Consider the following 12,966-nt stretch of genomic DNA (forward strand, 5'->3'; position numbering starts at 1 on the left):
AAGTTACAGGGGCTTGGTAAGCACCTTGTGTTTCCAGTGAAACTCTAGAGGGGTCACAGTCGGGGTAAGGACCATGTCCCCGGACTAAGAGTTATTCTCTAGAAACAAGGGCTAAACTGAAATGGATCTGCTCTGACAAAGCCTAAAACCAAGTGTCCATAGAATCAAGATGATGCACCAATAATTCAACTCCTGCTGGAACATAACTCAAAGGAGGATAACATAATACAGAGTCTCTGCAACATTTCATCCAGTATATAATAAAAAAAATTACTAGAAATGTCAACAGGTAGGAATTGTGTCCTTTAATTAATAAGAATAAAAATCTGTCCATAAAAGAAAATCCAAAATGATCCAGACTTGGAATTAGCAGACAATGAGTTTACAATAACTACTGTAAATATGATAAAGAAATTATAAATTATATAAATTACATCTTTTTCTATCCTTAGTGTTTTCTCTGTTCTAAGAAATTTTTATACACTATAGTTGTGAAGATATTATCTTGCATTTTTTCCAGAAGTGTATACCTTAACTAATATTTATATTTATGACCCATCACGAGATCACATTTTTATAAGGTAGGAGTAAAATTATTTTCCAAAACATATGTCTGGTTGTTCCAATATCATTTATTGAAAAGAGCTCTCTTCTATGCATTGAGCTGCCCTCTGCCATTATTTTACACATACCTTTGTAGAAAATCTATTGACTATATATGTGCAGGTCTATTTTGGACCTATATTCTATTCCATTGATCTATTTATCTATCCTTACATCAATACCACACATCTTAATTATTGTAGCTTTATAGTAAATCACTAAATCAAGTAATAAGCTCTCTAACTTTGCTTTTTCAAGAGTATTTGGCTATTCTAGATATAGATGTATTTCCATACATAGTTTAGAATAAACTTGTCAGTTTCTATAAAACCTTGCTGGAATTTTTAGGAAACTTATTAAATATAAGGTCAAAACACAAAAATCTATTATATTTCCATATACCAGCACTAAACAATTAGAAAATGAAAATTTATAGAAATACCATTTACAATAGCACCCCCCAAAAAACTTAGAAGTAAATCTAGTGAAAAATGCACAAGCCCTCTGCCCTGAAAACTACAAAACATGGTTGAAATCAATTAAATAAAACTTAAAATGAAGAGATATGCCATGTTCATGAATTGAAATACTTGATATTATAAAAATGCCAATTTTCCCAAAACTGATATATAAATTCAATGCAATCTTATAAAACTCAGCAGATTTTTTTTGGTGGAATTGACAAACTCATCCTAAATTTTATATTGAAATGCAAAGGACTTAACCGAAATGATCTTGAAGAAAAACAAATCTGGAACGTTTATACTATCAGATATCAAGACTTACAACACAGCAGTAGTTAAGACAATATGCTCCTGAGGTTAGGGTAGTCATATAGACCAGTGGAACAGAAAAGAGAATCCAGAAACAGACCTGCACATTTGCAGTCACCTCATTCACAACAAAAGCACAACTGCAATTCAGTGGGGGACAGTATGGTCCTTTTAATAAACGGTCTGGGCTATTGGCTATCCATAAAAGAAAACAAAACAAAAATCTTGAATCTCACCACACACTCTACACAAAAAAATAATTTGAGATAGATCACAGAGCTAAATGTGAAATGTAAAGCAATAAGGCTTTTAGAAAAGAATATTGTATAATATTTTCATGAACTTGGAAAAGCCATCTTAAATATGACCCAAAAATATTACCCATAAAAGAAAAGATTAAATTGGACTCCAATAAAATTAGGAACCTCTGTTCATCTAAGGGAACCATTAAGGTAAGCCACAAATTGGAAAAAGATATTTGCAATATGTATATCCAACAAAGCACTCAACACCCAGAACGTTTAAAGAACTCCTATAAACTAATAAGAAAAAGACAATGTAATCAAAAATTGGGCAAAAAGACTTGAACAGGCCCTTCACAACAGAGGATATCCAAATGACCAAAAGGATATGAAAAGGTGCTTAACAACATTAGTCATCAGGGAACACGCAAATGAAAACCACAGTACAGTGTGATTACGTTCCCACCAGAGTAGCTAAAATTATAAAGACTGACAGTACCCAGTACTGGCAGAAATGTGGAGCTACAGGTACAACCACTTTGAGAAGTGTTTGGAAGATCAACTAAAGCTATGCCTATGTATATCCTGTGATGTAGCAGTTCCATTCTTGGTATAGATGCAACCGAAACGAGTGCTTATGTCTATGGAAGTTTTATTTACAACAGTCCCAAACAGGAAATAATCCAAGTGTTCATCAACAGCAGTTGGTAAGTAAATCGTGGTATATTCTTACAATGGAATGCAATAGAAAAAGAACATATTACTTTATATGCATATATATGCATGGCTGAATTTCATATATGCATATGCATGGCTGAATTTCATGCAGAAAATGTTACGTGAAAGTAGCCAGACAGACACTGTACTGTATATTTTTGTTTATATGAAGTTCAAAAATAGGTAAAATTAATCTACGTGCAATGGAGGTCAGAATAGCAATTACCATTTGGGGGTTTTTGACTAGAAGGAAGCACAAAAGAGACTTATCCTACGTACCCTGCTGGAAATACCTTACACCTTTGGTGAAAGCTTGTCTCTCAGGGTATTAACTACCTGAAGCTCTGGGTTGTGTCATCTGGCCCATCTAGGCTGCCTCTGACAAACCCAGACCCCAGCTGCCACAGGGCAATGCTTTATGTGAGCCAAAGCCTCTGTGAATCTGTTTAGGCTGGACTTGGGCACCAGACAGAGTGGAACTGCCACTCCAGCCCAGTGGAGGCCATGCTAAACTGGGCCCTCTCCCTGGGAAAGCAGAGAAAAGCCGGTGGTGTTAGGAGATGAGGCAACTGTGGCAGCAGTATGGACTCCATTGAGCAAGCAGCCAAGGCCCAGCCAGCTGGGAATGCCAAGCAATTCTGGGGAGGCGCCTAAACTGGGTCCCTCACGCCAGATGACTCCCGTCATAGGCAAATGCAGCAGCCACAAACCAACAAGGGCAGGGCAGCTAAGGGCTCAGACCCCTCAGGAACAAAGGGTTGGGTTACACCGACAGGCAAACAAACACCACAGATGAGCCAAAATACTGGCTAAAAGTAAGGGAGATTGGTGATGAAGGAAGGAGATAAGAAATATCTATTTGCCTTGAGCTCTAGCAGCAGACACTGTAATTTATTTCAACAACTCTCTTGCTTTAAGTATTTTAGGAGATTGCAATTGACCACCACTTCGAAGGAGATTCTATGAATGATTGGACTTGTACTTTCTCTCAGGGAAAAAGGGAGAGAGTGTGTGCTCACAAAAAAATGCAAACTCTACATTATAATATTGGAGCTAGATAGTGTGAAAGAACATGAGTGGATGTGAGCAGTTCAAGGGGTTAATTGTATTGGACTCATCTTATTGACTTCCTTAGATTTTCTTAGTCCCACCAGTCTACTGGACCCTCGGTCAATTGCTCCTCCTCAGTCACTACCCACTCCTTGCAGGGCCAAGTGGTTCCACTGCCAGAGGTCAAGCAGACAGCTTGGCAGCCTTAGCTCCTCATACACCTCATACATACATAGGGCATGGTATCCCTCTTTCCAAGCAACTGCTGAAGGAGCTCGTTGACACAACCAGGAAGTTCAGTGGAGTTGATCACCTATAGGAGATGAGAAGGAGCCAAACATTTTCCCTTCCTCCCTCCAATGGACTGTTCCAAGGCATGGTTTCTTTGCAACCCATTAGGAGACATCCTGGGTGGCAGGGCAGGTGCACTTGCAGGGTGGCTTGCTGGTTCTCTTCATTGTTCCACAGTGGCCAGCTTAGTAACACTTCACCTTTCACTACTTCCCAGCCATCCCTGACTCATTCCCCCCTTTCCTCACTCTCACGGTTCTGTTTTCTAGGGAACCCAGGAAAGATACATATAGTTGGGGGTCTGAGATATTTTAGAATCTAAATTTTTTATGTCACATGTACAATAAATGCATACATTTAGTCAGTAAGCATTGAATAAATTATCTTCATATAAAAGCATATTTGGATCATCTGGACAACCGCTTTATAATTGAGTACTTCCACTCTATGTTGCTTGCTAATGCTTTTGGTGCAAGTGGATTGTCTAAGGGGCGCACCAGAGGTGCTGAGGTAATGTCAACATCAACGAGGATAAAAACAAAGACCACCATGAGGGATAACTGGATATGATTTACACTTGACGAATGCTCACTGAATATGCAGAACAATCAGGCCTCCACTGGGCAGGTGGGGGCTGGAGGTGGCATTGGGCAAGTCAGTGTCCCAGGATGGGCAAACATTTGTAAGAAGCAAACATCTTTCCATAGCCAAGCTGCTTATCACCTGTGAGTCCTTCCAAGGAACCGGATGTGGGCTCCCCACCCTCATTCTGGCACAGGTGAAGTCAAAGTAAATGATCCGTTTAAAATGGAATATTTAAAAGTACACAGAATTTGAGACTAAGCTATCATTCCTCATATCGGAGATAAACACAATAGTGAAACAATTTTGGCTAAGAGGTTAAAGTCCTTTGATAAACTACCTCTGATAACTTGGAAGAACGTATGTCAATAAATTCATATAAATAGGGGTATAGAAGGATGCCTCCAAAACCAACGTTTTCCAAGGAGAGAAATCCAAGCAATGGGGTCATTTAAGAGTTCTGTTTTCATCTTGGTCCTTCACCTTCTGGAAGGGGCCCTGAGCAATTCACTCATTCAGCTGAACAATAATGGTTATGAAGGCATTGTCATTGCAATTGACCCTAATGTGCCAGAAGATGAAACACTCATTCAACAAATAAAGGTAAGTTCAAAATGGCAGTTACCCATGATTTAAAAAAAAAAAAAAATTAAGCATAACGTTATGATAGAGTGAACATGAGTTCTCAACTCCAGCTGTGTGACACTGGTGAGTTATTTTCATGTCTGAGTCTGTTTCTTCAGCTATAAAATGTTAATAATACTTGACCATTAGGATTCTTTGAGAGAAGAGAAAATAAAGGCAACGTTTGTAACTTAGAGTTTGATACATGGTTGGCACTTAAAATGATGTCTACATTTATTGGCTGTGGATGATTTCACTGAAAATTATTTTGTTCAGCACTAAGGCAGAGCCTACAACATTTGCCAGATATTGTAAGATGGGCAGAGGATACACTCCTTTGCCTGGTTTTACCGTTGGCTCATATCAAATTCTCCTTTTATTCTCCTAATTGTAACCCCCTTCTCTGTGATCCTAATAAAGAAGCCAAGGATAATATCTGCGACTTAATAATAACCCTGACCCTTCCAGTGGGAAGAAACCCTGCATTTGACCAGCCCTAATGCAAGGATCCTCTCAGGGGTGCTGAGCGGCCTCATCTCGCTTGTTACTTCTTCTGTGGGGGAAGGAAATCCAGGGAAGAAGGCTCTTCCTGTCCTGGCAGGGGTGTCTAACTGTTATAAGGTGGAGGGATTAGAGAGGTCGTGTACAACACTGAACAGTTAAGAATAAGAGGGAGATGCCTTATAAAAGACACCCTGGGGTCTGACTGTAGCGTATCAGTAGACTATCACTGATCAGTAGCATGTCAGAGGCAGTATCGTGTAATAAGCAAAAGTACTGTCTGTAAAATGGGGGTAAACACAAGTACCTTCCTCGTAGGACTTTGTGAGGATTAAATTTAATAGTGCACGCATATACGGGAAGCTGGGTGAAGGATATATGGGAATTCAGTACAATTTCTGTAGATCTTCTGTAAGTCTAAAATTATCTCAAAAATTTAAAAAAAGACTATAAAAATGCGCGCACAGAGCCTGGTACACAGTAAGAGCTCAGTAAATGGTGGGCACAGAAATCAGTCATCAGTCCCCCTTTTAATCCTTCTAGATGGAAAGGGCTCATCCGTCCTAACCAAGCCGAAGGGACTGAGCCTTGTTTCTGGGCAAAATTTCCAAGTGTGAACTTGGAAGTTAAGACTGCAAGGACCCCCAAGGGTTGCCCCAAAGGTTCCTTGCTCTGAGCAGGAGCAAACCCAGAAAAATGCAGTTTGGAGAGAAGCCACCAAGAGGAGGTTAGCGGTGGAGAATTGCAGTAGTCGCGGGGTGAGGGAAAGTTTAATCGTTTAACTCGAAGACTGTCAGATATTACTGCCATCGGTAAAAGGAAAATTCATACTTTTTGAAATTTCTTAACAATCAGAAACGTTGGGTGAGTTTTTGATTGCTTCTAAACTTAGAAATGGCATCAGCAAAAATGAAGGAGCCACTTGGAGCAACAGACACGGAAAATGTGGGAGAAAAATGTGGCTAGCAAGTTTCTGTCTCTGGCTAGACAGTCAGTGGGGCTCAGGAACATATCAGAAGGAGAAGAGAGATGCCTTATCTCTAATGACAATGCCAATTTGTATTTATATGGTGCTTTAGAGCTTTCAAAGTGCTTTCACCCTATTATTTCTGGGGATTTCCTTCTGAGAAATCTACTTCTCACTACAACTATTAAGTTGGCTTCCTGGTTTGAGTCCTAAATGAGCATGGTATGAGATAAGTTGGTTTCCACACTTGCTTCTCTGTAACTGGAACACGTTCACGGGCAGTAGTGTGGTCAGAGTCCCTAAGAGAGTAGTTCATCAAAGTGAGTTCCTCCCTCTTTGATGTTCCAGATCTGCAGAATTAAGGGATCTCATCTTGGGCTTTGCTACCTTGCCTGGCCATTCCTCACTGTCTGCTCCAACAACCTTCTTTCTGAGGGGAGACTCTCCCCCTGGTGCCCTTATGGGGACAGAAGTCTCTAAGTCAGCTCTTAAATACTTCCTTCGGCAGCACAATCCTCAATGTTTCTCCACCTACAAGTCCAGCAGATGGCGCTGCAGCAGTTCCGTCCGCTGCACCTGCGCTCCTGTCAGGTTTAGTTGAAGCAGTGAAAGCACACTTCATAAGATGAGGGAGTGAGGGTCAGGGAGAAACAGGCTCTCTCTCTGTCGTGCACACAAACACACACACACACAAGACACACAGTGGGAGTAGTCTGGGGTCTCCTCAATTCGTGTGAGCCCAGGTACCTCCTGTCTTGGCACTCCCGGACAGTTCACCAAGCGTCATAATTGCTTCATTCGTTGATTTGTTCGTTCATCCAACAGGTATTTACAGAACATCTACATTATGTCAGGTAGCAGGAATCTAGTGGTGAACAATATACTAACCCTATTCTTAAGGAATCTCCAGCCTATCCCATAAACTGTCATATTCAACCTTCTCTCAGCCTCGAGTATAAATGTCTATTTGAATATGAGGTCACTCTCAAAATCTGGAACAGATGCCAAAGCAAAGATCCCTAGTTAATGTTTCCATTGAAACACGGAAGACAAGAGCATTCCTTGCTGCTTAGTCTCCCTCCTGGGAGGCACTGAAAATTCACATTTCACAAGCCAAATTGTAATATGATACTCCAACATAGGAAGTTTTATATCTACTTTTCAACTTTTTGGTGATGCTGATTCAGTGTTTTTATTTTTCAAAATGATACAATGTTAAATTCGCCTAGTGATTGTTAAAAATCTGGCTTTTTGGAAGAAGAACATGCAAATCAATATGAGAACTTTTATAAAACTAGCAAGGCAACCATTATTATCACTACTGGAAAAGAGGGAAACTGAGGCTCAGAGAGACAAAATAAATCCCCCAAGTTTATCCCGTTAGGAAGTGGCACAGCAGGGTTCACCTCTGCATCAACACCTGAGTCCTGCTTCCCCACATAATGATGAACTGTCTCTGCCCCTAAGGCCGACCCCACTAGGCACTGGAGTCTAATCACTCTGGTCTGCTCCAGGAAGGACTTTCCTCCTGCAACATCCCTTTTTCCTCTTGGATTATTGGGGATTTTTCCATTAGCATATACATATGCTATAATAGTTCTCGTTTTTTAAAGAACCAAACCAAACAAAACTCCCTCGTCCTGAAGTCCTCCTTCAGCGACTGCTTCATTCCTCCATTCTCCTTTACTTTAAAGAAAAACTTCCTGACCTCTTGTCTGTATTCACTGCCTCCACTTACTCACCTTCCCCTCTCTTGAATTCACTCATGTGGAGCTGTCATCTCCATTCCACTAAGTGGCTCATGCAGGGCGTCAAATCTATCGGTCAGTTCTTAGTCCTCATCTTACTCGATTGCTTAGCAGCATTTGACACCGATGATCACTCTCTCCTCCTGGAAATACTCTCACCCCATGCCTTCTGATTTCCTTCCCATGCATCAGCTGCTCCTTCCGAGTCTCCTTTGCTGGCTCCATGTCTGCCCACCTCTAAAAGCTGGTGGCTCCTGGCACTCAGTCTTCAGTCCTCTTCTTCCTCTGTCTACCCTTGCTTTTGAGGCCAGTGGTTTCACTTCTAATGGACCCAATGCCCCTTTCAATAATAAATATCTTTTAATTCTCTCTCTACTATCTTGTCATGATGCATCTCAGCTCTTTCATTGTAGAGAAATGAAGTTAGGTGTAATTTAAAAAGAAATTACATAATTTTGGCACTTCCTCATATCTGACACTTAGTACTAAACGAAAAATAAATACTATCCTAACATTTGGTTAGCCCCTAAATTATTCCAGGAGTCAGAGGGTATTGAAGTCATATTCATTTTCATTTGAATTTCTCTCCCGGTACTACTTGGTGTGAGACCTTGAGACTTATACTTTCTAATTCTCAGTTTCTGTCTAAAGGTTTATTGATCCTCAAAGGATCAAACGAGATGAAACTAATAGCTTACATTTCAGAAACACTTGTGCTAAGTAAACACGGTTCCAAATGCTTTTTTGACTTCATTCGATCCCACAACAAACTTATGAGTTAGTCACTGTAATATTTTCCATTTTATAAATGGGGAAACTGATGCTCAAGAGGGCTCAAGGAAATCGCCTGATGTCCCACAGTAAGTGGTGGAGCCAGAATTAGTGTCAGCCTCAGGAATCTGCATTGTCAACCATTATACTGTGACACAGAGTGTGTGGCAAATGCTAAAAAAAGGTTAGTTATTATTATCAATGAAAGGTATTTCCACATTTTCCCCTCCCATTCTGATGCAAAACACAATGCAAAATAGAGATGTAAATTTGAATGATTGGTAAGTTTGTCTGTTTTCAGTCACAACTGTGCTTTTTATGTATGTTTTCTTTTGTCCCAGGACATGGTGACCCAGGCATCTCCATATCTCTTTGAAGCTACAGAAAAAAGATTCTATTTCAAAAATGTTGCCATTTTGATTCCTGAAAATTGGAAGACAAAACCTGAGTATGAGAGACCAAAACTCGAGACCTACAAAAATGTGAGAACATCAAGTTCCTTTTTCAAATTCAATTTGCTTTTGTGATTCAGATTTTTTCAATCAAAATGTTCTAGAAGCAAATGAAATTGATTCAAAATATTCCAGTGTGAATAAGGTCAATTCATTTACTGAAATTTTGTAATGATAAAAGCTTTTTCTTAAATTTTAGGCTGATGTTCTAGTTGCTGAACCTAATCCTCCAGGCAATGATCAACCCTACACTGAACAGATGGGAAAATGCGGAGAAAAGGGCGAAAGAATTTATTTCACTCCTGACTTCTTAGCAGGAAAAAGGTTGGATGAATATGGACCACAAGGTATGGGTAGGGGTGAAATATTCTGTTGTGTTTCTCATAATTGAATAATTTTATGTTCCAAGTAGATCAAAATTAGCATTATCTTTCTGAGTAAGCACATATAAGCCAAATAAACTATTTTGGCATGTGTTTTCACTTAAAACAGGGATTCAGAAGGGTGCATTTCTGTTAAAAATGTAATTTCTTCATATTCTGCATACTTGTGTAAATATGGCATTTTTAATCTTTAGAAATTATTATCAGATAGTATTAGTATCAGAAATTAATTGTAAAATAAGTTAATTTGTAGTATCAGGTTTCTATGAATCTGTGGGGAAACTCATCTGAACAAATTAAACTTCCTGCCTGAAATTCAGGTTGTAGCCACTAGATGACAGACACAGATGCACAGTGCTCTCAGACTTTTATGTGCATTCATATTTATGAACGGATTGTTAAAAATGCAGATTCTGATTCAGCAGGTGAGGGGTGGGACTCAAGAATCTGCATTTTTAACAAGCTCCCAAGTGATGCTGATAATACTCAACGATGGACCACATTTTGAGTAGCAGAAAGAACATCCTTGGAGTTCAGCTCTCAAAACCTATAACTAAGGAAAAAAAGTCCAATTTTCCTTCACAAAATGAACTCTTTTTCATTCCCATATGAGCTATACAGAGCAATCTTTGGAAAACAAACAAGCAATGGAGTATATATAATATATACTTTCCAAGTTGAATCAAATGTGATTAATATTAACTAATAAGGTTAAGTGATAACTAGTAGTAGGTTTCTTTACTATCTTAGACAGGTTGGAACTAGTTTGATTTACTTCATTTAAATAGTCAAAGCAGAGGAAAGAAACAAGCAAACGAAAGAGCCCTGCGCCTTCTGACCTCACCCCCAAATCCTTACAGACCTTATCAGAAAGATAAAGCCTTGCCAAACATACTTCTTTATCGTTCTTCCACAACACTCCATTTCACCTCCATGACGGGAACAGAAAACTCCCAATGTATGGCTCAATAAATATGTGTTGAATTGATTTACCTAACTGCCCCATCCCACTCCTGGGCATCGTGGTCATCATATATAATGTCATTCCTTTCTAATCTCTCCTTTCTGTACTGTAATCCACATCTGCTCTCTCACAATCTTGCCTTTGCTTTAAGAGGCCACTGGGTGTTCCCCAGCACCTACAGAATAAAGTCCAAAGCCTTAGTGTGAGATACTAGGGCCTCCTTACTATGTAACCCCTCACATAACCCTCCAAATTCAGCCTACCCAGGAATTTACCTTCCAGAAAAACTGAGCATAAGTCACTAAGATTCATCCAAATTTAACAAATACTCATTGAGTGCCTATTACATTCTAGACACTATGTGCCCAGACATGACAATGAAGTCATGGTGCCTGTCCTCATGGAGACAAGTGTCTAGTGTGAGAGACTGGCAAGTAAGCAGTAATGACAGTATAATGTGACAAGTGCCATAATGGAATATAATGAAAGTGCAAAGGAGGGTGACCTGGACTGGTTTGGGGATGTCAGAGAAGGCTTCTGGGTAGATATAAGCTTGATTTTGAAAGAAGAGTAAGAGTTGTCCAGGCAGAGATGGGGAGAGAGTATTCCAAGCAAAGAAAAAATATATAAAAAGACCAGAGATAAGCAAAAGCATGGTGTGGCTTTAGAAAGTAAAAGAAATTCAGGAATTCATTATAGAGTTTTGGAACTGGGTGGAAAACTGCAAGAAATCTGGCTGCAAAGAGGAGCAGGGCCTGTATCATCAGGGACCTTGTGTACCATGTTGAGAAGTTGGACTTAACCCTGAGCACCATAGGGGAGCCATTGATAACTGAAGACATGGAGGCCAGGTGGGTGGCTATTGCAGTAATTCAGGAGTAAGTGGCAATGAGACTGGAAAGATGAGAATAGGTCAAAGCAAACGCAGAGGTAGAGTAGGCAGGCCTCGAGGTTTGACCAGATATGAGCCATACGAGAGAAGACCTATTGGGGATGCTGCCCTGGCTGCCCTGTGAGTGCTCTGGCTCCTATAAGAGGTCCATAGTGACCTTCACGATTACACCTGCATCATTAGGGATTTTAGTTATCTGATCACGTGTGTCATCTGCTAGATCATGAGCTATGTCAGAACAGGGCAGCTGTTTCATCTTTGTATGAACAGCTGTCTGGTGCTTACTTGGTGCCTACTTAACATTGGATGAGCCAACACAAGTAGTTACATTTTACAGAAGTGTGCCGTTGTCATATTAGATTTTTCTTTCTAAGGAACCTTTAACTTTTCAAACCTTCAACTAAAAAAATTAACATAGCAAAGCATAATAATGTTCAGAAGAACTGCTTTCTCCCAGTGTGAGAAGCTAATTTTGCCATTCTTATTGTAATCAGGTGTTTAAAATATTTTCTCACAGGAAGGGTATTTGTCCACGAATGGGCTCATCTACGATGGGGACTATTTAATGAGTACAATGATGACCAGAAATTCTACTTATCCAATAAAGAAATCAAAGCAGTAAAGTATGTATTATATTTTGTTTTAACTTTTGCCAAACTATTTTAAATTGCAAGCAATTTTTTCCTGAATTGATTACTTCAAAAGTATCAGTCTTTCAGGTGTACATCCTTGTATTTCAACTTCTGTATACATTGAATCATGTTCACCACCAAAAGTCTAGTTTCCATCCATTACCATACGATATACAGAAGTCAAAATGTAATGATGTACACTTGAAATTTATACATGTTATAAGCCAATGTTACCACAATAAAAAAAAATCAGTCTTTTGTCTTATTTTCTCTCTCTCATTCTCTCTTAGCGCCTTCTTTTTCAGATTCCCACAAAACTACCACTTTTGCTCACTTTACAAGTGCTTCAGTTGAATTCTTTACTCTGTAGCTACAAATCTTTTGCCTCTTTTTGTGTGTGTACAACCATAAGAAATCCACAGGGGTATGTTCAGTGTCTCTATCTTCCTCTATCAGAATCTGTGACATAAACAAAGCTAGTGGGCTCTTCCATGCCTTGGGGGCAGAATGATGTCTATGTGGACTTTGTCAGTATGAATGGACCTGGGAGAGATTGTGGAACTTACCTGAAAGACAATCTAAATATTAAAACAAAACAGAAAACATCTCCCAATTTGAATTAAACCCTGTACAGTGTCAGTAGAAAGCAGATCGAATCCTTGGAAAATGCTCTTGTCTGCAATGATTTTATGAGCGAGTTCTTGCAACCAACAGTTTCAGTGAATACAAATTGCTTTAGTACAAACATAAAAGATAGGGAACATCCTAATTTAT

General features: G+C 39.5%; 1 protein-coding gene across 1 annotated transcript in view; it reads left to right on the top strand.

Moving 5' to 3' along the window:
* Positions 1–4,661: 4,661 nt before the first annotated feature.
* Positions 4,662–12,966, top strand: part of CLCA1 (chloride channel accessory 1) — a 28,061-nt gene continuing 19,756 nt past the window's right edge. Inside the window, exons 1-4 of the mRNA XM_014831121.3 lie at positions 4,662–4,861; positions 9,211–9,351; positions 9,521–9,668; positions 12,078–12,183. Coding sequence (XP_014686607.2) covers positions 4,700–4,861; positions 9,211–9,351; positions 9,521–9,668; positions 12,078–12,183 — 557 coding nt within the window. The 5' untranslated portion in view covers positions 4,662–4,699. The remainder of the gene's footprint in view (positions 4,862–9,210; positions 9,352–9,520; positions 9,669–12,077; positions 12,184–12,966) is intronic.

This window comes from Equus asinus, chromosome 16 (genome assembly GCF_041296235.1).
Source record: "Equus asinus isolate D_3611 breed Donkey chromosome 16, EquAss-T2T_v2, whole genome shotgun sequence".
Taxonomy (NCBI): Eukaryota; Metazoa; Chordata; class Mammalia; order Perissodactyla; family Equidae; genus Equus; species Equus asinus.